This window comes from Takifugu rubripes, chromosome 8 (genome assembly GCF_901000725.2).
Source record: "Takifugu rubripes chromosome 8, fTakRub1.2, whole genome shotgun sequence".
In the NCBI taxonomy this organism is placed as follows: domain Eukaryota; kingdom Metazoa; phylum Chordata; class Actinopteri; order Tetraodontiformes; family Tetraodontidae; genus Takifugu; species Takifugu rubripes.
Window position 1 is genome coordinate 17901034 of NC_042292.1, and position 27020 is coordinate 17928053.

General features: G+C 52.4%; 1 protein-coding gene and 1 long non-coding RNA gene across 9 annotated transcripts; both read right to left on the minus strand.

Annotated features, from left to right (window-relative positions):
- Positions 1-2080: 2080 nt before the first annotated feature.
- elavl2 (ELAV like neuron-specific RNA binding protein 2) lies at positions 2081-15362 on the minus strand. Of its 8 annotated transcripts, none has more exons than XM_029840499.1 (8): positions 14898-15362; positions 9141-9231; positions 8397-8637; positions 6933-7036; positions 5908-6061; positions 5603-5828; positions 5315-5353; positions 2081-4261 (listed from the first exon to the last, which is right to left on the minus strand). In XM_029840499.1, exons 2-8 carry the CDS (start codon positions 9210-9212, stop codon positions 3931-3933), a joined length of 1167 nt encoding a protein of 388 aa, XP_029696359.1. In that variant the 5' UTR covers positions 9213-9231; positions 14898-15362; the 3' UTR covers positions 2081-3930. The 8 variants fall into 8 exon arrangements, with proteins under 8 accessions (XP_029696359.1, XP_029696357.1, XP_029696360.1 ...); XM_029840497.1 differs by having other exon boundaries at positions 8397-8640; positions 14898-15343; XM_029840500.1 differs by lacking the exon at positions 14898-15362 and adding an exon at positions 13818-13949.
- Positions 15363-16641: 1279 nt separating this feature from the next.
- LOC115250738 (uncharacterized) lies at positions 16642-25700 on the minus strand. Its single transcript, XR_003889311.1, has 3 exons — positions 25465-25700; positions 18462-18599; positions 16642-16856 (listed from the first exon to the last, which is right to left on the minus strand). It is a non-coding gene; the product is annotated as an uncharacterized lncRNA (long non-coding RNA).
- Positions 25701-27020: the final 1320 nt, after the last annotated feature.

Consider the following 27020-nt stretch of genomic DNA (forward strand, 5'->3'; position numbering starts at 1 on the left):
ATAAACACAAGCTCCCAGATGAGCTCCAGTCCGACATTCTCCTCAGTACAGAAGAGCCGTTAATGGCCTGGCTGCAGAGTTCATTTGCCTGAACTCTTGATTAGCATCGGCACCGAACCCGTCGAAATCCTCAAAACGGCGTCTTGAAACCTCTGGAAACGTCGACAACACTGTTACTTACGCAGCCGCGTGGCGAACTTCCAAAAACGGACGCCGACGTCAACGACAAGGACAACAAACGAATGTGAAAAATTCAAAGGATAAACCAGCTCGCGTTGATGTTAGCTTAGCTAGCGGGGCTCGTTGCGCCTGATTGGTCGGACTCGTGACCTGAGAGGAACCGGCGTTCCGACTTGGGTGTCCCCTCTGATTTGGTGGATCCGTAACAAGCCGACCGGATTCCCCGTCAACCCGAGTGTGAGTCACGCTAGCAGCCGCTCTTCACCCTCACGGCCCGGCGCAGAAACCCGCCGACCCCGGCGTCATCCATAAACCATGATCTGAGGCTTCGCCGCTTCCCGACGCCGCAGCTGTCGTTTCCTCTCCGCAGATGAAAACAGCCCAGAAGAGTCGACTGGAGCGTCGTTAGCGTCGGGGTAAATATTGTGAAGAGATCTCATCTCCGCCGGCTGCTGAGGAAATGATCCACGAAGCGGCGTCCCCGCCGCGCTCCGGTCACTCTTAAATCAGGCCTGATTATGCGAGAGCGGCGGTAACCACGGCAACGCCGCCGCAGATTCACCCAGATGTTCACGAGGAGCCGTTGTGTTTGGGAAGAATCTAACTCCACATCAAACGTTACCGATCTCCCGTTTGATGCAGTTTCACAAGCTTTGATGTCTTTGATCTGGACGCGCCGGCAGTTTCACCGTCGCGTTTCCCAACATTCGTTCACGCGAAGGCCACGCGACCATTTAGCTAACGGTCCTCGATGCGTCGACACAAAGGCGGCAAACTTTCAGACGATTAGGAATTAAAACCAAACTAGTTCTGAATACGATCGTTCACGCGTAGATTTCAACGAACTAACGCGACACCTCGTGATCAGCTAGCTATCCCACGATGCCCTTCACCTTGGCCGGCAGCGGCAATGGCGGAAGGCGGGTCCGTCAACATCCGGGTGGGTATTCCACAAATTTGCGAGCGCCTCCTCGGCACCGACAAATGTCTTCGGGTCCCGATACCCGATCCGAAGTCTGGACCCGCCCGGCTTCCTCTCCGCGTCTCCTGTTGTCAGCAGACATCCGAGAACACAGACAAAAGCAGCAGCTACGGTTTGTCGACTGCTGTCCGGGCGCCAGCCGCTCGCCGCCGCCGCTATTCTCGGGGCTGGTTTTGCGTGGGAAGGTTCAGAGAGATTTTCGCAATGGAGGAATGACACGGTTCCTCCGACCGTGGCGCCTCGTCTGCCTGTTGTGGATTAGTCAAGGCTGTTATTCTAATCTTCGCCCCTTTCTTCGCCGCCTCATTACGGCGCCGAAGTGCCAGGGCCTCGCACGGCGCCGCGTTTGAAGGAGCGACGCGGAATCGGCGGCGCTGATCCGACAGGGCTGAAGGGGAGCGAGCTGCGGCGGTCGGTGATGTAACAACCAAAATCCAATCAGGGAGCATGTTGGACCGGAAGCCAGAGAAGCGGGTAAGCTTATTTGATGGGGGGGGGGGGGGGGGGGGAGATGATGATGGGGGGGAGGATGATGGGGGGGCAGATTGTCGGGGATCCTCTTCACCAGGCAGGTAAGACCTCTCCAAACGACTTCACACACCGTCAAAACTCAAGAGCACCTAATAACCAGGAGCTGATGAGAAAGATCAAAGAAAAGGCGAGGACACAACTACCCCAGGACAACTACCCCAGGGCAGCAGAGCCACGGTCCAACCCTCACCTACAGCCCCTATACCCAGCTGCCCCGAGTCCACACACCCAATATATACTCAAAGTGGGTGGAGCATGTCCTGGGAAGCCCCTCCCTCCAGAGGTGGTGGCCAAGGTCGGGGCAGAGGTTGAGGGGGGCTCTCTGGGCCACAGATGCCCCCCCCCCCCCCAGGGAAACGCGTTTGAATGACTGGATGGAGTCAGAAAGCCCTTCAACTTATTTATTGATGTACTTACGGAACATGGAAAAAAAAAAAAAATACCCAAAAGTATCCAAACACAAAGTACAATCATTATTAATACTTAACAGAAAATATTCTATTCCCAAAAATGTCGTGAAACAAAGTCAGACTACACAACTCCAAATAAAGTCTCAATAAGAGGGGGGGGGGGGGGGGCGAGGCCTCTTTTCCCCCCTCCCCACACTTGAACGTCGGCGTGCGTCGAGGCCAAAGGTCAGGCGTGAGGAGCGGGACTCGACCCCACAGCAGCAAGTTTCACAACTCATCTAGACTCAAATGCAACTCACACGAAACACAAAGGAGGAATAGAGAAAGGAGGAGAAAGCAGTCGCAAATATAAGATAATGCATAGCACACTGCTCGTTGGGGGGGGGGGGGGGGCAGACGTCAGCGGACACGGGTGCAGGTTTCAGTGCATCGAAGGCCCCACCAGCCTCCGTCTGGTTGAGAGGAGTCGGAACCCGATTGGCTAATGGACCCCCCCCCCGTGGTGAATAAAGCAATATACACGTCTTTTTTAAATTCTTTACAATGTTAAAGACAGGTTATATGCATTACATATATATGAGTATGAAAAAACTAATCAAGTAGTTCAAAACTGTGGTTTATATCCATTCTTTACCACATAAATATATATCTATAATGTTTATATATAAAAAAAACAGAACATATGTCTATAGTTTAATACCTTTTTTTTTTTAACGAAGCAAGACTATCTACAGACCAAACAACCGACAAATCTGAAGCACCGAAATGCCAAAAGAGAGAGAAAATAAACAAACAATCGTAGGTACGGATAGAAAAAACAAAAATACACTTCCTGAAAAGGAGTCTGTCCAATAGGGAACCGAGGAAAAGGACTTATTTACAAAGCTCAAAGCCCGGGAGGGATCGTTCTGATCTGCCTTCGGCGGCTCGTCCTCAAACTTTCACACAAATGTGGAAAAAATAAATTAAAATTAAATTTTAAAAAAAAAAGAGGAAAACTGGAAAAAGAAAACAACCTTATTGGCTACTGACCCAGGAAGAACTGATTTCTCCACTCAATTTTTCCATCGGCGGATAAACTCTGGAGCGGGTTCCGGATCTGGAGCGTGACCATGGCGACGGGGTGATGACGCGACGGAGGAGAGCAGCGCTGCCGTTGATTGGAAAGAGAATACAAAGGTCGGAAAAGGCCGGAAACCTCCCGCAGAAGGTCGCGACCTCCGCGAGGCTTTCCTGCAAAGTTCAAAAGCTCACGAGGTGGCGTATGAAGATATTTCTCAAAGTATCCAAGTCAAAATATTTTTGTTCCAGGTCCAGTAAAAAGTTTCTCCAAATTTTTTTTTTCTTCTCTTTTTATAAAAATAGATGCTTTTAAACCCACATCAAAGAGGTTCGTAGCTCTTTGGCAAGGTTCTGCTTTAAGAATCTTCTCTCTTTTTTTTTTGTCTTTTATCCATTTAAACGTTACAATAAGCAACATTACGCAGCCAACCCAGAACCAACAAACACAAAAACTAACGGCAAAGAAGTTACTCGCTAACCACTGGAGGCAAAAGGAACGCCGACTCGGGACGCCAAAGGAAACAACCTGAGAAAGCAAGAAACACCACACGCAACCGTACGAGACCAGAACCAGTCAGGCGGTCGTCCGCGACACGCAGGAACCAAAAAAACCCAAAAGAATCACATTGTTGGACGCTAAAGATGCTTTTTCTTCATAACACTGATTTACAAAGCTCTTTTTTTCCCCGTTTTTTTTTTTACTAATGTAGAAAGTTACGCTGCTTCTTTCGTTCCGAGTTCCTACAAACCGTCTCGGTGGGTTTTTCAGGCTTTGTGTGTTTTGTTGGTCTTGAACGACACCTGCAGAACTCTGTCCCCGAGGCGGTACCCGTTCAGGCTGGCGATGGCCACCGCCGCCTCGTCATAGTTAGTCATAGTCACGAAGCCGAAGCCTTTGCACTTGTTTGTGTTGAAGTCGCGGATGACCTTGACGTTGGTGACGGCGCCGAACGGCCCGAACATCTGCCACAGGATGCTCTCGTCCGCGTCGGGCGCCAGGTTGTACACGAAGATGCACCAGCCCGTCCCCGCGTGACCCGGGATGTTGATGCCCGCCAGGCTGGTCACGCCGTCGATGGCCATCGGCGAGAAGCGGCTGGAAACACAGCCACAGTTAATCCATCACACACACACACACGTACGTACACACACACACACACACACACACACACAGTGGGCCCAAACTGTTTATACAGGCGTGAACACGGACGTCACTTTAAACATTTAACAAACCGGCACCCGTGTGTGTGTGTGTGTGTGTGTGTACATAAAGAGGTAAATGCTAATGTGGGAGAGGGAGACCGAACGTGCACGTTTGGACCAGTTCAGGAAAACGAGGAACTGCCGCCTCAGGAAACCTGCGACACCAGGAGGGGAAGAACGGACGGAACGTTCCCGTTTCCTTCGGTAAATGTGGGTTTTTGCCGACGTGCGCGGGAGCCTATGAATTATTGCAGCGGGCGTCGCAGGAGATTAGCCGCTCCAGTTGGCCTCTCGGGGAACATCCGCCATGACAGGTGAGCTGCCGGAATCAAGGGCACGCCGCCGGAAGGCTCCGGTCTGTCAACGCTGACGAACCTTTGAGCTCTCGGGGAATCGGACTTCAATCGTACTGGAAGACGGCGAATTCTGGCGAAGCCGAGACGCGGCTGACGCAACGAAGCTTCCGCCGGGACGGGAGGGAGAATAATAGATCAAGGTGGGAGCACGGGGACGGAATTTGGTGCAACGGCTCGGACAAAAGCAGAAAAGTCCGTCTTTATGTAAACGGCTCCACATGCTAACATGCTAAAGCTGGAGCGGCGCTGCGAAGGCTGCGGCCACTGAAATACAACCTGTTGATGCTAACACGCTGCAACAATAACAGCCAAAACACCACATTTCCACCAGAGTCGCAGCTCTAATTTCACTGTTGCTCATCACGCGACCAAAGCTACAAGCTAGCTCTCCGCAGGTTTCCGTCACGCTTTGAGGCGTCTTTAAACGTCAAAACTCTCCTTCAGGTCAACAGAAACACCAAGACCGAAGCAAGAGATTTAAAATAAAACATTCAACAGCAAAATGTTGCCCAAGACTGCAGAACTATGCTAACGGCTAAAACAGCGCGCCATTACAAAGCATAGGGAGAGGAAATGAAGCAGGAAGTTACCTTTTCACTCCGTAGGCCATGTTCAGCAGATTATCCAACCTGGAAGAAAACACTGGGGTCAATTCCCTCAGGAAAAGGCTGCGAACCAGACGGGGAATAATCCCCGTCTCAGGCCGAGCGTCACTGGTTCGCTCGCCTGTTAGCGTTAGCATTAGCGTCTGGTCATCATTTGTGGCGGCCACAGGTGGAACACAACACAGACGGGGGTCAGTGGCCGGGCTCCAGCAGCGTTTCAGATTAAAAGCATCGACTCGGGGGAGCTTTTATTTCACTTTGTGCCCCTTTTACCTGAAGCGCTGTGCCTGCTGTGCGAGGGGTCCTGGGTACCTTCGATTGGGCGACTGGTACAGCTGGGACAGCAGGGCCTGGCTGGTCTTCTGGCTCGGGTTGTTGGCGAACTTGACCGTTATGGGTTCGGTGGCACCAGGCGGTTTCTGGCAGTTCAGACCCTTGATGGCCTCCTCGGCTTCCACCCGCCGGTCGAAGCGAATGAAGCCGACTCCTCTGGACACGCCTGAGGGGACGAGAGCGCCGGCGTCAGCCACAGGCCCACACGGCCGGGGAGCCCTCCCGGTCCACCCCCTGGAGCTCACCTGTCACCTGGTCCACCAGGATGCGTGAGGTAATGATGCGTCCGTACTGGGAGAAGAGCTGCTCCAGCTCCTTCTGGGTCATGGTTTTGGGGAGGCCGCTGACGTACAGGTTTGCATCTCTGATGGAGGCGGAGCTTGGACGCGCGTAGGAGACCTGGAGAGACAGAAGCAGGAAGTCTCTTATTTTAGCTCCGCCTCCTCCTGCAGCAGCTACAGGCGCCATAAATCAACATGTGTCCATATCTGCAGCCCAGTTCCAGAACATCCAGCTGATCCTGCAGATCAATACATCATTACAGCCCAGAGTCCAGCCGCTCTGCTGCACTGCACCACCTTCATCATCCTCCGCTCGTCTTCGTCTCCTTCACCTTTAAACACATTTACACGTTTTCTTTGCAGCATCTCGGCTTCACGTCGGGAAAGAAGAAGCAAAAATCCCAGAATCCTTCAGTAAAACCTTCATTGATCAGCATGTCTCCTGTTGTCACTAAAGTCTCACACACACACACACACACCCACCCACACACACAGCTAATCTGTTCCTCCACCTCGCCACAGTTTATTTGCACCTCTGACAGCAGCTGGAGGGTTCGGAACATGCGACATCATCCCGCGTTCTATTTTCCGGGCGGCGCCTCCAAACATCGATACACTCCGGTAAAACGTGCGCGGCTCAAGAACACGCCATCGCGGGAAGCGTTTCTGCCGCAGACGTCTCGGCCGACGCACCCGCGGAGCCGCTCCATCTCGACAACACGCTGGAGCCTCATAATCTGGCTCCGACGTCCGCCGCTCCTGCGGCAAATGAGTTTTCCCTCCACCGGCGCGGCGGCGCCTGATGAATGCTAATGGAGGCCACCTCCCCGTACAGGCTACAGCAGCGCTACCGCACATGAAACCATAGAAACGGTTCTGCTCCACTTGAGGCCCAGGCGAAGCCGCGTGTGCCCAGATTAACAATGGAGGAGCCGCCCATCCCGGCGCTCCCCCGGCGGGTCTGGAAGAACGGAAGCCCGACGTCTCACCTTGATGGTTTTGGTCTGAAGTCTCAAGCCGTTTAAGGTATTGATGGCTTTCTCGGCGTCCTTCGGGTCCACGTAATTAACAAATCCATAGCCGAGGCTCTGGCCTGCGAGAGACACAGAGGATCACGTTTAATCCAGCACAAATCCAGCAAATTACAGCAATAATAATCAACAACAAAGCGCCGTTCTCACGACGGCGGCCACGAGGCGGCGTGCCGCGCCCCCCAGCAGCAGCGGGACGCAGAGGACCAACCACTTGAATTAAAAAGGGGCCGCAGCAGATTGACACCCACTCCTCACGTGCGCAGAGGTAATTCGATCTCCTCCGCCCACGCCGGGGCCTCGCCGCCGGCCAACGCCGCCACAATTTCCCATCAACGGGATGATGAAACTCGGGGCGGGACTGTGGCGAGGAGCCAATAAACCGGGTTTCACCTGGCAGCCGAGGGCCGCAGAAGCGTGTCCAGAATCAGGAAGGCGGCGGCGGCGTTCCGGCTCCCGCCTGGAGGGCAGAGCGCCGCGTGGACGTGCTCGTGTCCTCCCGCAGCGTCTATAATGCGCCGCGTCTGCGCTCCGACACACAAGTCGCTCACATCCAGGCCTCATGAGGAAGCCGAGGAGCCACGCTGGGGGAGGCGGCGCCCAGTGAAGCACTGGTGGAGGATGGGAAAGAGGCGCAGCAGCCGGGAGCGTCTCCAGCCTCTCTGGCGATTACTTAACATCACAGGCAGCGGCGCCACAGATGTGGGCTGGCTTAAACCCATCGCCACGGGGCCCAGTGAGACGCCGACGGAGCCCGGAGGGGACGGCTGCCACTAAAATCGGCGCCACTGCTCAGAATCCACCGCCAGCCTCTGAGCAACATGAAAGGGGGCCGATTTCCACAGACTCCTCCCACTTTTCTGCCTTTACCCGTTTAAAATTGTTCCGCCCGCTGCGTCCAACAAAGCTGCTGCGTCATCCAGACAACTGAGAAATACGTGGCGTTGGGCGGTTACCGCGGTAACGCACCTCGAGTACGGTAGCTAAACAAACGACAAAGGTGCGAATTTCCCACCAATACTCACTTCAGACGGAAGGAAAGGTGCTGGATCGTCACATGACCTCCTGAAGAAAAGGGGTCGACTCTTAAAATGAACAGAATCAAAGACGTTCCAAATGAAGGACCTCACGCTCGCGTCTCAAATCAAAACCCGTTTTTAGTCTTTCATCTCTTTAAAACCAACCAACTGAACGTCTCTTCAATAAACCGACTCACACGCTAGTCATCGAGTCACGATCCACCCCGAGGCGAACGCTCAAACGCTTCTTATTAGATCAGACTCCACAATTCTGCCGAGGCGGGGGGGGGGGGGGGGGCACTTAACTCATTTCATCTGGTTCCTCACACAAACGACACTAAAGCGTGGCCAAATCTGCGCTCCGGTCCAGCAAACATGCACGGAGACATTTACACGATGATACCTGTGATTTTGTCGCGCACCAGTTTACAGGACTCGATCTCGCCGATGCTGCCGAACAAACTCTTCAGCTCCTCCTGGGTCATGTTCTGAGGCAGGTAGTTGACTATCAAGTTGGTTTTGCTGTCCTCTATGCTGCCCGACTCCACGGGCGAGGAGCAGTTGTTGGAGATGGTGGAGGGGCCGTTGCTTGTGTTGTTGCACGTGGGCCCGTTGGACATCTGTGTTTCCATGGCAGCGATTACCTGCTAAAGAGACAAAGGGGGGGGGGGGGGGGGGGGAGAATTTAAGTCAGGGACACGTGCGAACGGTACCTGGGTCCAGTTAAAAAAAGGACACTCTTCACACAGACAGTTCCGTTTCAACGCCGGCTAACGTTTGTGGATTTAGCCTCGGTCTCTGCGTAGCTTAGCATTAAGTTGACGTTTCTGCGACGAGAACGTCGATAAAAATGACAGAGCGGACGAGACCGGAGTGTTAGCGTCGTATCTCAGCACGTTAAACGGGCTCGGCGGCTAACGTTGCAACCAGAATAGACGGCACATCCGCAGCGCAACGCGAACCCATGTATGAAGAGTCGTCCTTTATCAACACGTTATTAACACGAGCGCCAACGCCACCATGCGCGGGAGCGTCACGCCATACCAATGCACGCCGAGGCGAGGGCGGCGGACGCCATTGGTATGGCCTGAGCACCGACAAACGAGCATCGACCCCATGTTGTCACAGAAATAAAGTTGCCACAGACCCCAGTCCAAGGCTCGGGCGCCCACGACCCGCTTCTAAGCAGAGAAGCCACATCGCACAGTCTGACTGCCATGTTAGTTCCGAGATGCCGTCTGAAAAATGTGGACACAGAAAGGACTTCATGTTAGATCAAGAACAGACAGGTGATCACATGTCATTGCTGTTGTGCTTGTTGGGGAGGGGGGGGGGGGGTGTCGGGGGTCAGGGGGGGGTCCATGCAGAGCCACTAACAGGGGAAACAAGGTTTCAGCGCACGAGCAAACAGAAGCCGCAGCACCGCCAAGCAACAACGCCGTGAATGGATGCTAGCTAAATGGGTGGGAAAGCAGTCCGGGCCTGGTGCCCAGAGGGGCGGGGTGGGTCCCCCCACCCACCGGGCCTGGACCCCAAACCTAATGGAACAACCAAAAACTTGACACAATTCCCACAAATGTACAAACACACACACACACAAGCTCACGCCAATTGAAAACCCCATCAAATCATGCCTGTAATACCGCCCCCCTCCTGAAGGGGGCAGCACAGGAGGCACTTTGCCACGACACCAGCTCAAGCAGGTTTTTAGCATTAGAAAGCTAATGTTTGGAGCACGTTTTCATGTACGGGACATCGCGCCAACACCACCCGCACTTCCTATTGGATCAAACTTCGTAAATTTTAGCTTTACGACGACGGCCGATTCAATTAGCGCCAGCAGCGATCCCGGCGGACGCGTGATCCAACAACGCTCGACGCTTCCCGTCCCCGATGATGCCGCATTTCCTGATGCTGAATCGAGAGAACCTAAAACACCCTAATGCTAACTCGCTAACTTCTGATGGAAAAACACCCTGTGTTTTCATTCCATGCGTGAATAAACAGTCGACGCTAGCTCTAGCCACATTTAGCAGTCCTGGACAGTCCTGTCAACACGTGATGGAAAGAGGACGCTCAGCAACATATTCAGCATTTGTGCTAACAGCGCGAGTCGTAGCTCGCGTCAACGCTTGTGGCGCTTTGGAGGAAAACTGAGTCACGTATTTAGCATTCGCACAGCTCATCCGCTGTCCCCAATCAAAGGTCAGGACACACCAACCACACAATCGGATAAAATAGCAACTACATCCCACGGAAGCCTGGAAAACAGCCGACAGGAGGTCACCGTGACCTTCTGGATGACCCGTTTCACGTCTGCTGCACCATATTTTCATCCCAAGGTAATAAATAGCTTCAAAATCGACCATGAAATCAGCTTTGTTAGCCAACGTTCACCTCTGAGCTAATCTCCACCTGTGACATTTCCACAGCTTTAGCCACGTTAGCGCCCTGAAAATGAAGACCGTGAAAAATAACCGACTCAGAAGTGGAGGACGAAGCCTCAAACCCGTCTCCAGAGTGGGCGGGGCTAAACCCCCAGCATGCACTTGGCTTATTACGCAACCGTAAAACCCTCTTGGGTTCACTTCAACATGTGACGCACGAATGCTAACCAGACAGACGGCGACTTCACAGCTAAGCTACGCTAACACATCCTGCCAGGTACCTAGCATCCGATCGATTTATCTTCCTTCCGCGTTGCTTAAGTTTCGAGGCAGCTGGCGGCCGTAGACACGGCGGAGCGGCGATAAATTTAACACAAACGTGGAGGTTTGGGCAGGAAACTGCGACTCAGCAGTTGTCTCCGCCCCCGCACGGCGAGCAACGGGGATTTGGGGGGTGGGTGGGGGGGGGTCAGGCCACCACAAACATATTGGAGATGATTTCCTTCAATCTTCGCTCGGCTCGTTTGCACCTTTTCTCCGGAACACAAAGCACAAACATTGGCCATTGTCCCGCCGGAGCCGCACAAATATTTCATTAGATAAACACTTGGAAGACAAATCCTGGCACGAGGCCCCTTCCCAAAAAAAAGAAAAAAAGAAAAAAGGGATGCTTTCAGCGAGCATCCGGCACACAGTGGAGTGCAGAGGAGCTCGTTTCCCATGAGGCTTTGCCCCGGATAAACACCACAAGGTTCTTTATTTCTGTTCTCCGCAGAGACCAGGTTTTACCCGCTGAGCAGGTTAGCCTTTTAGGGCTAATTAAAGTGCAGCGCGTTTGGTTATTGGCACTCTCGGATCCCAGCATCCAGAACCCCTCTGCACGCACCGACGCCATATAAAGAACACGCAAAGACCTTAGCTGACAAGCTAACGGAGAGACACGCGACGGTGACGAGCAGGAGTCATTTCCCAGAACACGGCTGCTGCTAGCGTCACTGCTAGCCGCTGATCTTGTTAAAATGTATTATCTGGCAAACAAGGTTACATTGAACCGGTGCGGTGCTAAACCCTTGATGCTAACACAGGCTACACCCATAAAGTTGGATCGAAAAGTGACATAATGGCCTCGTCCACTGTCCATTCAAGCAAAATTAGCAGGATGACATGACAGCAGGCTAACGTTGCCTACCTAGAGCTTAGGCTAACACTAAAGGAGCTTAGCTTTATTGTGGAACAGCGAGCAAGCTTTATTGACACTCAAACAGGGAAAGTTTAAGATTTTGGAAGCAGCGCTTGCTCCGAGTTGGCATTTCTTGTGCATTATTCCGAACTTTTTGATACAGTAGAACCAGCCCGGACAAGTGATGCTAAAATCCATGTGGCTAGCTGAAGCAGCAGTTATGGAGGCAGGAACCAGAGAATTTTGCCCGAGGAACAGAACACATCCGCTCCATCCTGCGTTAGCACCGATCGAGGACCCGTGTTGCTAAGCTACTTCCTCAGAAGTACGAACCTGGATTTCTTAAATCTTTCAGACTAAACAAACGAGACTTTGTTGGCTACAATCAGCCGAAGTCCAATTAAATTTGGACGCATTCGTCCCCAAATGTTTCATTTCACATCCGTAACGGGCTAAAACACCAGCTAACGACGGGACGAAGCCAGAGCCCCTTCAGCCGGCTCCTCGGAGAGCTACGGCGGCTACGTGTGCGTGACAAGCTGCAGCGCCGGCCTGTGCACGCCGACGCGCACGAGCTGCCCCTGGAGAAACGCAGTTTAAAATATCCCAGATGCGACGGGTCAGCGGCTGAATGCGGAACCGTCAGCGAGTTTGATAGTTTCATCCAGAGACAAACACCTCATTGGCATTAGCATCAGAAATTAGCTTAAATGCTAATTGTTGACACACAGCATTTGAAATCAGAACTCTAGGCAGCAGCTTAACATTTAGCTGCGCCACATTTAACTTAAATGCATTAGCAACGGCGTTAGCCGCCAGGATGGACTGGAAGCTAATGCCTGGTTCTGGCCGTCTCCTTCGTGCAACACACGTGCATGCCTGAGGGGGCGGGGCTTGTGTTTTATTAATGTTATTAATGTGATCATTAGTGTGGCCTTTTAACGACCTCAGCTGCAACGAGGCAGATATGGAGCACGTGTGCGCTCAGCGTCATGGCGACAACGTCAATAAGATGAGTGTTTTTAGCTCAATGCTAAACCCCAAAAAAACCTGAAACACACACACGTAGGTTAGCAACAGCTGCAGAGACTAAATGAGAAAATTAAAACCAAATGGGGAAACTGGTTTAATTGCGCTCTGTCGAGGTCGAGTCCCGTTTCAGGCACGACAAAGGTCGCGACCTCAACAGGTGAACGTACCAAAGCGGCACGTTTGCTAACGCGCGCGAGGAAGCAGCTTCAGAGAATAAAGGTAAAAAAGATTTATGTTTTCATATTTCGGCTGCAGTTTTGACCTCAAAACCGCTTCTGGAGCAAAAATTCCAGGTTTAAAATCCACTTTCGCTTCCAACATTCAGGTAATTCCCAAAGATTCGACCGGATCCAGTTGGAATTATTCCAGTTATTCACAAAACACTGAAGCTGTGCTGCAGCATCACTGGGGGGGGGGGGGGGGCAGACGAGTGCACCACCCAGAGGACTGGGGGGGGGGGGGGGTGTCACGGAGATGATGATGCTGAGCGTGGACGAGGACAAAGAGGACAAACGTGCGTGTCCTGCTGCAACAGCCGCCCTCCTCTAACCCAGATCCGGGCTCCGAGAGCGGCCTCCTGGGCTGCGGGGGTGGTGGTGGGGATGGGGGGGTTAATAATACATTAAGACAGCCGCGCTGGTGTCTGGAACCTTCGCCCCCCCCCCCCCGAGACGAACCGTCCGAGCTCGACAACATGTGATTATCTCCGAATGAAGCTGGGAAATGAGATCAAATAAGAGCCACGTTTACTTTGAAATAACCAACAGAACCCAGCAAAGCGCGACCCCCCCCCCCCCCCCGTGGAAGAAGCTAGCTCGGGACATTCCGGTGAACCATGACCCGGAACGCGGTGGATGCTTTAACGTGGGCGAACGAAACGCGACGCTTCAGCTCCGTGGCTAATTACCTGCGCGGCCCTTAATTAACGCAACGCACCTGCGCCGCGAACGCACCTCGCTAATTAAGCTAAAACGCGTCACTGGAGTCGAAGCTACACATGGCGTTAGCCGCAGCGCGAGGTTAGCGAGCGGAAATAAAGCCGGAGCGGGGAGATTGAGAACAATTTAGCGAGGTTTATTTTTTTTAAGTTTCGTCTGAACGATGTTCGCTACCATGCTAGCCTAGCGCGCCAGCTCCAGCTCGCGTCCCCGCCCGCAGCTACGCCGGAGCCCGGCTAGCTAACGAGGCGACCGGGTCGCCGCTCGGCACCTGCGGAGCGTCTTACCTGGAGGTGTTGAAGCGGCGTATTTATGAATGCAAGTCAGCAGACGTCAAACCTTTCGGTTCGGGGTCAGAGCAGATGAAATGGGCGGCGGCGGGATCGCAGCCACGCTAAATAAACTAATCAGGGCGTCAGCCAATCAGTGACGGCCGTGTTCCCGTTTCCCCTCCCCCCGGAAGTGGCTAATTAACTTAGGCTTGATTAGCTTTAGCCGTAGATTCGGCGAGGTTAGCCGAATGCTAGCTAACGCGGTAGCCATTCTGCGGAGGGGGGGGGGCGTTTAAGAACAAACGCAACTTTGACACGTGGATGCGCGCAGCGACACGCACGGGGCGTTTAGGTCCTGTCAGAAAAATAGGATATTTTTCCGAGTTTAAACGCCGATGAAGCTTCTTAATTTGGTCATTAGGGGGAGAAAGGTTGAAACACGGGGTGACACCGGAACCTGACTGGTGCTCGAACCCGCCCGGGTCCAAATCCAGAGTTCTTGAGTAAAACACGCAGGCGAAAACACGCAAAATATCATCCAATAAGTCACTGCAGCACAGAGGACCGTCTTACGGGAGTAAAACACAAATCACACAAATTAAACCTTCAGCTGTTTTGGTTAATTTCCATTGAACTCACCCTTTTAGTGACATTTATTAAACGGGAAATAACCCGACAAACAGGCACGGCTCGCATTCCAGATAAACTCTTCTAAATGTTGCACGACAGCCCGATGACAGAAGCAATATTTTCCAACATCAACACGTTTTACGACAGAAATCTCCACCAAAAGCCCCGATTTCAGATCTGAAGCCGCTGGCGTCCACGCAGGGACGCGTCCCCGGTCCTGCCTGGCCACCATAAGTTGATGACACGCCGGGGAACGGGCTCAAGACTCGGCCGTCAAGCCGCGCAGTGAACGCATCACGGTGACTTTGAGGACGCGCTTGCGTTGCATGCAACAAGACAGCATCGGATCCACAGCGAATGCACGATCTGCTCCACACACTGTCCTCAAGGTAGCCGACACAAGAGGGGTGGGGGTGGGGGTGGGGGGGACAAGGTCCAATGTTAAAATGGAGAAAAATATCTTACCGTTTCTACAAATGAAAGTTACGGACGTCCTTTGGGGCACGAAAAGACACAATCTCTGAATGAAAACACCTCGCACAACGAATTCCGCCCTCTCAGTTCAAACTTGGAAACATAAAAGCCAACACAAACAAGATAAAATGAGGAAATGAAATATTTATTAAATCAAAACACAGAAATGGGTTCCTTTCAGCAAATGCATGAAACAAAAGGAAAAAAAACGGAACAGAAGAAAGAAAAGGAATCAAATCATTAAAAAAAAAAGCCGGCTTTCTGCCTGTCTCGCTCTTTACAGATGCGCCACACAAATACGCGACATCACTGAGTGGAAACCAACGCGAGGAGGAGGTTGTCTTTAAAAGGAAGATAGTCCTGCCGGCACATATATAGGGCCGTATCACAGCGTGCCTATACCTCTCCGCTCTCTCCCTTTCATCCATTCAACCTACACACCAACACGTATTTGGACGCGGAAGTATACCCGGAGCTGCAGCGCGTTTGCGCGCAGGGGCCCCCTGGACCGCCATTGGCTCGGTGACGCGGCGCTTCGTCCGCGTTCGAGCGTCTCCGCCGAGCGGCGCGACGCAATTCGCCCGTGACGCAGTCACTCAACGCGACCGAGGCTTTTCTTTTTCTTTTCTTCTCCTAAATATGGTGTCTGGAACCAAACGCCGCCTCGCCGGGACGCGCGGGGGGTACCGCCACTGTTTGCCCATCACCCCAGCCCCGCGTGTCATTTGATCCTAACCAGCTCTTATTTATTTTAGCGTCATTAAGAGCCGCATGCGGCACAGGCGGCTGCCGCTTTGCGCTTCAGCACCGCGGACAGCGCGGCGCGGCGCGGCGCGGCGCTTTGCGCACCCGCCCAGACTCAGTCAATGATCAACCCCCAGAAACACCAAAATACGGGTGGGCGTTTTTTCGGACTCCCCTGACACATTTTGAGCAGCAGGAGAAAATAAAAAACGCTCTGCCGGAGCTTTACTTTATTACGTGTGGGCGCGCTGCAGCAGCTGCGGCAGCAGGGATCACGCACGGCTTCTTTCCCCAGCTGACTTTGTTTTTTGGAGGGTGGAGCAACAGTCGAACTCCATGTGTGTAAAAAAGGAGAGAGCGCTGATGCTACTGCTGAAAACCCGCACACGGCGAGCATGCGGCGGCGGCGGCGCGGTGCGTGAAGGCGCAACAAAATAGGACCAAAGATGTCGGCGTGAGTTTGGAACGATTGAAACTGAACTTTTCAGAAGAATCACATCCTGAACACGAGAAAGTTAACTCCAGTTATTTCCATTAAACTCATTTTGATCTAAAAGTGAGTAAACTGGTTCACAAAAGTTGGTGGAAAATAAGGCAAAAATGTAAAATGAGATGAGATCAGACTTCCATTCCTCCCAGTTTTTGCCTGGTTTGTCACTTTTAGAGTTCTCCTTAAGCCGGAGAGGACGAGTTCGTAACTTCTGGGGAACTCCTAAACTCTCAAGCCCATCGAGTTTCCTGAAATTTGCAATAAAAAAGAAGTTGGTGTTCACAAAAAGGTATTTCGTGGTTGCAAATCTCAATTAAATCATTAGCATTTAGATAAGGAATGAAAGCAGAGGTGGACCTTTGGGGAGGCGATTTGGGAGCGGGTTCTTCAGAAGAATGTCAGGAAGCCTCGCTGTGGTGGGGAGATTATATTTAAAGATCAGACACCGGGAAGGGTCAGTGCATCCGAACGGATGGGCGTGACTCGATTATGGGAACAGACTCAGGCCGGAAAAATGTGGAGGCAGCAAATTAGCAATTAAGATGAGCAAAGGGAGCTGCTAAGCTAATTTTTATCGCCTTGTCACCTCTGGTTTAAGCTGAGCAGACAGACCCGCTCAGGTTTCACTCAGGAGTTTTACCAGACTTGTTGGACCCCTCAGGACTTCCCAGCATGCCTCTGGGCCCGTCGCGCCACACCAGAGCGGCGGCTTGCCTCTGACAAAAGAACAGAAATGTCAGTCGAGCTGAAACTCCTGGTTTCACACACATTAGCAGCCCCGTTGTCTCCTCCAGCGCTCAGCTAACGACACGTCCTGGACTGAGGCTCACAATGGCCACTGTTCACTGGCCACGCCCACAAGTCAAAATGGGCGTGGCACTCCCCCCCCTCCTCATGCAACAACTGTAAAGATTCAAGCTAGCCGACACGGACTAGTTGTTAATATCTCTGGACTCCACGTCATGGAGCAGCTCCAGGGACCCGTGCGCGGACGTGTCATGTGCACGCCGCAGAGAGTCGGGGTCGGCGCCGCCGCCGCCGCCGCCGTCAACCCGATCCATCCCTGGAGGACAGAGGTCTTGTTTTGACATCATGGATTTCTTCTAAGTTTCTTTCGGGTCGATAACCGTCAATATCGTGGCGATATTTTACAGCGTTACCGTTCCCGTTAGCATCCCGACAAAAAAAAGATCAAAAGTCGAACCTCCCCCGACACGAACAGTCTCCGGACCAGTCCTGTGCTCCCCCCTCCTGCTCCTAAATGTCAAGGTCAGGCACTCTTGACCTTTGTGGACCCCAGGCTCCCTCACTGGCTGACAAACCGGTGCCCCCCTCCCCCACTCCGGCAGATCTCAGCACGGGGACCCAGAAGTCAATAGTGGTTCCGTGAACTCGCTGACGGAGCCTCTGGTGCTCTGGCGTTCTCGGGGCAGCGTGGAGGTGATTATCGCAGCTCCCTGCTGGGAACGGGCAAAAACATGTCAGGATGAGCCCGGCGAAGGGCCGCGGAGGAGGCTAATAACGCCGACGCTGTAAAGTATCCTTTTTTTCCTCCCCTCCGTGAAGATTACCACCATCAAAAAGCGGCGAGGAGACGGGGGACTCTTGTCAGGGACTTTGCTCAATTATTGCTTCGCCTAACAACCTTTTTGTGGCGGCAGCTCCATCCATTTATATTAAAATGAAAGGGCCGCTCTCCTTAAGAAGTGGCTTTAGAGGGTTTTATGGAATGCAAAGAGGAGGAAAACTAATCCCAACTCTGCAAAGTCATCGAGATGTAAAATTCCGTCGCACCTGTTGGCAGAAACGGCAAATCTCATCTGTGTCGGAGAGACTGAAGCTAACAAATGAAAGCGGCAGGAACAGAAACAGAGCGGCCGTCCAAAAGGACAGCCGGAGCCGCCAGGACACGGCGCCACATATTAGCCCGATAAAAGGCTGCGGCTAAAAATAAGAGCAGCTCGGACAGGAAGTCCGTCTGATGTAGAAATCAGGCAACAAAAAAAACAAAAAACAGTTAAAACGATGTCACAAAAGTTTCCTGTGAGAAAAGTGACTATGAAGCGGTGCCGCTTCTGACCAACAGGGGGCGCAGGAAGGTTCAAAACGGGCTCATTTAGCGGCGTGGAAGCGCAGCAACCGTGTCCGCGGAACTTGAGACTAGCATGACGACGCAACGACATGGGAATCTTTACGAAGAAAAGGTGATTTTAATCGAGGCTGCAGCGCCGGGACGCGTTCCTAAAGCAGGTCGATGACCTCCGTTTATACCGGCGTCCATTTTAGCCTTAAATGGGGGGGGGGGGGGGGGGGGTCGTTACCTTTTCCTGAGCAGCTCCTCGAGATGATGCTCACGCATGATGTCATCGACTGCCGGCCATCCAATATTGCTCCTGCTGGGAAGCCCGAGGTCCCGCTGTGGCCGTTAGGAATATGTAACGGAAGACGGGGTGATGTCACTGCGCGAGACACAGGAGACGACAGAGGACGGAGGACAAATAAAAGCTATTTCTGAGGGATGTTGAAGGAATAAGGCAAACTTGGCTCCTCTGGAAGTTTATTAGAATTCCCCTTTTCACCTTTCAGGCAGATCAGAACCGGGCGGTTATTGAAAACCCACTTGAGCGGCATAAATAACCCAAATATAAAAAACCCTTAAAGCAACAGGAACAATACAACCCCAAAAGCCCCCCCCCCCCCCCCCCCCCCCTCCTCCGGATCCCCTGAGGATCCGCTGCAGGAGGCTTCTGGAAAAATAGGGCATGAAATCTCTGTTAGCTCTGTCACGATCCCGGAAGTTTTACTACTTGAGGTCGTCGCAGATACTCGACACCGAAGAGACGCCCGATTCTCCCCGACAACGTCGGTTATCCGCTAAAATATCCGTTTGTTTGGTTTCTGGATTAGGAAGGGCTCCTGGAAAACACCGAAGGGTCATCTTCAAACACTCGGGGGGTCTCTGGGAAAACAAGCGCTTTATTATTTATTCTTCTCAGCTTTCTTTTAGTTTCTGTCGCGCACACTCGTTACAATGCTAGCACTTTAGCACGGAGCATTAATTGACACCATGGCAGCTGCCAGGTCAAACGCTAACAAAAGCAAACTGGCTAATTTCTTTCAAATTAGTGATTCCAGGGAGAATAAAATCATCTTAAGTGATTTTTCAACGAAAACATCGAAGCTCTTTATTTTCAGCCGCCTGCCGATGGTGTGATCTTCCGTCGTTCCTCTTCGTTTGCACAATGTTAGCTTCCGCTGTATTAGCATACAACGGGGATCCGACAGAATCACATCGTACGACTTTCTCAACCACACAAAATGACTGACATATTTAGTCTCATCAATTGGACACTTTCAGCGTTAAAATATGAATTACAGCTTTAAAAACGCCCCCTGGTGTTTAACCCTGATATTGTAAAATATCGAAAAACAGAATCTGCGCTTTTTCGCTCAAGTCGGCGGACTTTCTTTCACCGCCAGCAAATCGCTGGTAATGTTCGAACAGTTTTAGCTTTTGCTGCTATGCTAGCAGAGCACGGCATTGTCTTGAAACTCAAACACAAACAATCACACGTTTACCACGAATCTGAAGGAAAGATGGGGTATAAAACCCGCGGCCATCAGTTCCTGACCCGGCATTTCGAAACTGTCACGTAACCCTCATTTATTATTCACCAGACAATTGAAGAGTCAACCCAGACTTCTTAGGAGTCTGCATTTAGCACTTAAAGACGGGATTTCATTGGGAGGCAAAAGAACGAGGGGCGAATGCTCAATAGGGGTCAAACAAACAACTGATAGGATGATTAATTATTCAGCGGCGCTCGTGTGCCCGGATAATGGCTCCTCTGCCGGTAATGAATTAAAAGGAAACAGGTTGGCTCCTATTTTGATTCGCCATCTAACGTGCGATCCGGCGGTGGAGCGTCGCGGCGTCGGAGCGACGTTAATTGCTTTCAGCCAAAGAAATATTTGTACAAATTAGAAAAGCCGCAGGAAGATGAATTGAGCCTGAATCTCATTCATTATTGCGAAGGGATTTATTGTGATTTGATTGGAAACGCGTCCGCGGAGGACAAAGAGGACTCGAGTCTGGAAGCCGATAAGGCGATTGAGTAAGGAAGCCGCTGGATGCTAACTTAGCGCTTGTCACTGCAACGCGGGCTAAACCCAAACTCTGGGACCACAGTTCTGAGGTCGAACCCACAACCTTCAGAGACCCGCGAACACCGTCCGCCTCAGACATCGTAGAGGCCGGGGTGCATTTCCAATTCAGTCCAAACATCCCGGAGACCCTTTCCTAGGGGCCTCAGACACTGTTCATATGTGGACCTGTGGGCCTGATTACAGGGAGCTCAATTAACGTGTACCTGGGGGGGGGGGGGGGGGGGTTCAATCCCAGAGACAACATAGCCTACGTGACCCGCCGCTGATGCTCCGTCTTAGCTCCTCTGATTGAGTTCAACAGGTTTTGGATGCGCAGACCAGCTTCCAACTATTGAGGGAACAAGTACAGAACAGAAGAAAAGACGGGATGTGGCCTCGGTGGCCACGAGCTCGGCTCCAAAGGTGTCCAAACACGCACGGAACCGATGAGTCCGTCCTCGTGCAAAGTTCAGCCTTAATCTCCGGCTCTTGTTCCACATATTTGGTTTTAGCGGCTGTGCGTCAGCAGCCTCGGGGGCTCCGGGGAAGAAGAGGCAGGTCTCTGTGAGCAAATCAAAATCAATAGGTATCGAAACGGGGCAACTGGAACCGCATTAATCTTCTGGATCCACCGCTGATTCTCTCTAATTAATCAATGTTTTGAACTGGAGAAATTTGGCAATTAATCTTTAATTCTCTAATGGAACACACGCGAGGATGTGGCCGAGTGGCTCACGGTTGAGTCGGTCCAGGTCTCATGAGCTCCACAATGTGGTGTTTTTGAAGAACCGGATCGGGCGGGTCCGCTCGGCGGGCCGCAGGAATCATGACGCTTAACATTTGGAAGATCGGACAAACGAGCGGGAACACGGACGGGAAGACAAAAAGCAGCCGTGCTTAAAGATCAGCAGACGTCCGGCGGCGGCGGCTGAACTTCCTCTGAACTGCCGGGACCCGGTTCGAGTTTTAAACGGGCCTCCGTCGCGTTTCTGCGAAATTAAAACGAATCTGACGCCGGAGACGCCAACAGCTCAGGGCCCCAGTTCAGCCCGCATTTGTGTCAGCTTAACCAAGACAGGTGAATCCACCCAGGCATCGACACCAGAGGAGGAATCAGTCAAGCCTGTCGGCCTGACCTAGTTGACTGTGAGCCGGAGCGAGAGACATAGAGAGACACAGAGAGAGAGACATAGAGAGAGAGAGAGAGACATAGAGAGACATAGAGAGACATAGAGAGACAGCGAGAGAGAGAGACATAGAGAGAGAGAGAGAGAGACATAGAGAGACATAGAGAGACATAGAGAGACAGCGAGAGAGAGAGACAGAGAGAGACAGCGAGAGAGAGAGAGAGAGAGAGACAGAGAGAGAGACATAGAGAGATATAGAGAGACAGAGAGAGACAGAGAGAGAGAGAAGTCAGCCCCCCCCCCCCCCCCCAGCTCCTCCATTTTGCAAACATGGACTAAAGCAAACAGACTAAATAAATCCATCACCATAAAGGACAAAGTGGCATTTCCCCGTGAATCTGGATCAATTTCACAGGTTTAATTAAATACCACAGCCCGGATTCTGCTCAGACGGGAATCAGATTAGAGACGTTCAAAGAGCGCCGCGCCGCGGGACGACACCTCGCCAGGCTCCATGGAACAGAGGAAGGAGAAGGCGCCGAAGGCGAGTCAGCGTTCCAGACACAACCGTGTGCAGCTGGACGACCTTTCCAAACCCGCCGCCCTTTCTCCAGGCCCACAGTCCCGATCCCAGCAAGAGATTCAATTTGAGCTCCGAAAGAGCCCCAAACCCCAACACTGGCAGGAAAAACTCACTTTTAACAGGATGAAACCTTGAGCAGGACCGGGGGCCCCTCCAGGAGGGGGGCCAGGGGTTGTTATCCTAAAGATACACCATACAGACCCCATCACAGGCCCTGATCCAGGACCTGGATCCTCTGGAGGAGCATGTTGGCCGTCGTTTCACGTAAAAAATCTCGTGTTCTGAAGGTGTAATAGAAGAAAATTGGTTTTAGCCGTTTTTGGCTACTTTAATCCCTCGCGAGACCCCGAGATCAAGTCGAAGGTTGATGGAGTTTTTTTCCCCGTTCTTTATTACTGAAAGGAAAGAAAAACAGCAAACTTTGTTTTTCCATCCACACAAAAAGTCAACACAAACGGTCCCGGGTGGCCCCGAACGCCACGAAAACACCGACCTTTTCGCGGCGCTCGCAGAGAGAAGAGAAAGCGACGCCGACTCTGTTCGCCGCCAACTCTCCCTCCTTTTGTTCCCTGTCACGGCAGCGAGCGCCGACGCTGGGGAACGGTTTAGAGTCAAACCGCCGGGTGTCGACAGCTCTGGCGTTCTGGGAGCGAGGAAGACAAAAAGGAGGGAGGAAGAGATGCGGAGGCACAACAGGTAACTCGAACTCAGGGGTCCGCCGGGCCGATCCCTGCCTCTCATTAGAACGGAAGCGTGACACGGAGCGCCGAGACAGGGATTCTGGGAGTGAGTCAGGAAGTGGCCGACAGAAGCTGACAGGGCGGGCGTTCCAAGGGACGGCGCTGGGAAAACAAAGCTCCGAGGTTGGAGGAAGGCGAGTAATTGGGCGGCGTGGCACGACAGAAACCTGACCCGGTGACTCGCCGGCGGGGTGGCGGTAACCACGGCGGTAACCACGGCACCGCCCCCGCGGTCAGAGAGGCGAAAGCCTCCGTGGGTGCGTTAAAAAGGGAAATCTGACTGGTACACGATCCGGCTGCTCGCCAGGTTCACCTCACCAAATCTGACAGTTGAGGGGGGGGGTGAAGCGCCAGAGCCCGGGCGCTGGCACGGAAGTACCGCCACGGCGTGCGGAGAGAGGGGCCGTCAAACGCCAGGAAGCCTCCCGGAGACCCGCTGTTTGTAACGGCACGGTTTTTACGCCTGGCTGAACAAGCCAGGACGGCGGCGTGGCTGCACGCACAAAGGTCACAGCGACAGCGAGGAGAGCGGCGAGCGGGATAATGAACAACCAGGAGGGTGTGGTCGACCCCCCCCAGCCCCGCCCCCCCGCCTAGCATACGAGAAAACAGAAGTTTAATAAAAAATGTTGTGAATTATTGAGCGCCTGGCCAACCGGTGGCGGGGGGGACTTGATGCTACGTCTAGACACAACATTGCGTTAGCCGCGCTCGACTCGTTCGCACAACGGCCCTCAAGAATTAACGTAACTTGTTCAGAAGTGTGAAAGATGTCGCAGAAGACGTTATTTTGGCGTTTTTGGCGGTTCGAGTGCCGCAGGTGTGTGATTACTCGCCTGTTATTACACGTGCGCCTCGCCTGTTATTACAGGTTCGCCTCGCCTGTTATTACAGGTTCGCCTCGCCTGTTATTACAGGTTCGCCTCGCCTGTTATTACAGGTCAGACGCAATAAGAGTTTTGGAAGAACGAGGCCGTAAAAAACGCGATACATTTAAGGATCTTTACGGAGGCTAACGGGAAAAGTTGTTACCTCGCGCAGCAAAATTCCTGTTGACATTTATATAACAACGAGATTTATCCCGCTGACAACCGCTCTGCGTGTTCCCGCCACATTTTAGGAGGGAACGCCGCTCCGCCCCCCCTCCCGGAGAGGCACCACCGGAGGGTTCAGTGGCGAGCTGCCGCGGCGGCGTTACTGGGGGGGGGGGGGGGGGGGGACGTAATGACAGGCCATGAAATTTTTACTACACATCAATTTTTGTTTTGTTTTTTGAAAGAGACGCTCAATTATTGATGCGTTTCATGGAGTCGGCGCGAGCGGCAACAAACGGCGCCCAAACGCCAGCTCGCTTCCATCTGTCGCAGCCGCCGAGGAACAAAGGGAGCGGCTCCTCGCTCGCTCTGGTGGAAGCAATAACATTTGAATGTCAGAAAATTATTCTCGCCGCACTATTTTCTCATATTAGTGCCACCGCAAAGGCCGGGAACGGCCACGGGGGGCGGGAGAGGAAACGAGTCGCTACTTCCTCTGGTGACAGTTCGTAATTCCGTTTCCAATATCTTTAAAAGTTTAAGGTCGCTCTCGTCCTCGCCGCCCCCCCCCCCCGTGTCGTCCTCAGCGCTCCTCCTTTCGGGTTTCTCGACAGCGGCGGTGAGATCTCCTTTATTATTCGTATCCCTGCGACGGCGTTCTCGTCTCATGACTCTTCGGCTTCGAAATACTCGTTTGATGGTTATTTTAGCGTTTTAACCGGGGGCCTCTCAAACCCACGTCATGAATGGAAGCCCCCCCCGAGCATCTTTCACCGCACGCTTGACACTCGGCGACTACAAACCGCCCACCTCCCACTTGTTTTTTTAACGAGTAATTAGTCCGGCCCTGTTGGTATTCCAGGAGGGTTCGGGGAGATGAGAGGAAGGGGCCACAGGTCAGCCGGCTCAGCCGAGGCTTGAGTGCACGGAGGGGCCCCCTCTCATTTCAACGCCGCGCTCCGTGCACGTGGGTCACGTTTGAGCAGAAGGATCGGGGCACTTAACGCCCCCGAGGTCAGCCGTAATCACCACCAGAGCGGGAAGAGCTCTACTGTATCGCTACGCGCTAAAGCTAACCCCAGCAGGAAAGATGGAGGGAAAGCTGCTTTCAGGAGGGAACTTTTCCTGAAGTATTTCCGACACTCTTTCAAAGGTGCGAGCGTTCGGCGCTCCACCATATGGCGTTCTGCCGAGTCACCGCGGCAGCTGTCACTGGTGGGACTGGAAGATGGTGACTGGGTATGTTTGTCTGAAGCCTCATGCTGTTTCAGAACGACAGGACAGAAATGCTAGCTTCCATGGCAATGACAAAAGAGCCCAATCAAGAGGCTTTGAAAGGGAGGAAATGGACGAGGGTCCAATCTGGACGGGGAGATAATTGGACGCCCTCACACCGATGCTTCACCCATTAAAAGTCCATTTATTGGCAGAGAAACCAGCCGGTTTTTAAAGCGCAAGAATAACAATGCTAAATTAATAACGCTCCGTTTCATTTGTGAGCTCATGAATCCCAGAAGAACTCAGAGGAAACTGGTGGAAATGTGAGGGGGGGGGGGGGGGGGGGGGGGGTCTTCAAAGAAAAAATCAATTATGTTACAAAGGAACCAGCAGGTGAACATTTACAGTTGCGATGCTAACCCCAAACAAGAAGTGAAACAAGTTTTAGCCAGTTTATGCTAAACAATTCATTTCACCTCTATCTGACGCGGCATTGCTAGCAAGCTAGCAAGTCCCTCTTCAGTCGCGATGTCCGTCTCACTGGAACAGCCACAAAAATCCCCAGACTGTTATCAGAACCAACGTATCTCCTCTCGTCTGCACTCGTTTTTTCATCGCTCCGTCTCTCCCGCTGTATCGGCCCCCCCCCCCCGGGAGGCTCCGATCTCCAACGCACATCCTGAAGAATTAATGACTTCTAATGTACCAGTTAATGCAGAAAAGGCAGAACATCCATCATAACTGACAATTTAATGGCGCTTTCATAGACGGGCTCCACACAAGTCTCTCCTCCGCTGTCCTCCACGTTCACGGCGACGAAACACGAGCTTCTATCGGGAGGCCGAATCCGATATGCTCACAATGCTAGCCATGCGGGCTATCGTTAGCAGCGCAGAGTAACAGGTAATTTCAAAAGATTAAAGCGCTAAAAAAAAAAAAAAGAACTTAGCATGATTTCAAAGGTGAAACGGCTAACGTAGCTTTGCAAAAGACAATATTTTGACGAACACATGCTCAGTAGGAGGGGAACAAAGCTAATCTGGCTGGACCGGAACGAGTGAAATAGACTTTCACTGCCGCCACTTTCGCGCCACGTTGAACCGACACGTGTGAGCGCAGCTAGCTTCACTCTGGGCAGAGTGAATTTTTTTGGCTCCTTGGTCTCCTCCACTGGATGCAGAGGAACAATCTTCCCCAGAACAGCCTGCGCAGGCGGCTAATGTCCCTTTCAACACGTCTGAAATTATGTTCGGGGGACCGTCCAATCAGTACGATTGTCTGGCTGCGGCAGAGCGAGTGGCGTCGCACCCAAAGAGCCGCGAGTGGTGAGCCCGACGTACTTTAGCAGAAATGTTCTAAAAGGGGTAGGGGACAAAATGGCGGCTTGATAAGGAAGGAGAATTTTAGCCGTTAGCTTCAAAGTTAGCCCTTTGTTGGACACCCGACGATGCTCTGACCCCAACGAGCTGAGCGGCCGGTCAATAAACCCGCTGTGAGAGCTTTTCTTTCATTAGCCGCTCGTTTTTCTGGGGACGGCCGTCCTCAAATGACCCGAGCGGGTCAAAAGTCCGAGCAAAACATTTTTAGATCGACCGGGCGCTCGTTGTTATTGATCTGCAAAATAGCCAAACACGCCGCGGTGATCAGATTACTCGCAGGTTCTGCTGTGGCGTTAAAGAGGAAGCGTTAGCATTAGCGCTGAAGACAATTCTGCCCGTTAGTTTTAGCACAAAAAGCTGCGGTTTGTCATCTTTTCTGCCTCCGGGCACAAAATATAAATATATATCAGTGCAGAGAAACAGTGTTTTCTTCTCCTCGCAGCTAGCTGGAGTCAAACGGCCGTCAGTGAGCGGTGGATGATGTTTAGCTTCAGCTCATTGGGCTCCTTTATTATTCCTCCACCAACTCGCGGCTCCAGAAATCACAGGAAATTGATTCCATTATCTGTATCACGAGCACCTGCATATGAAATGCAACACACCTGCCATTTTCACGTCTCCGCCGCCGAATTGGCGTAGCTATTGTCATGGCA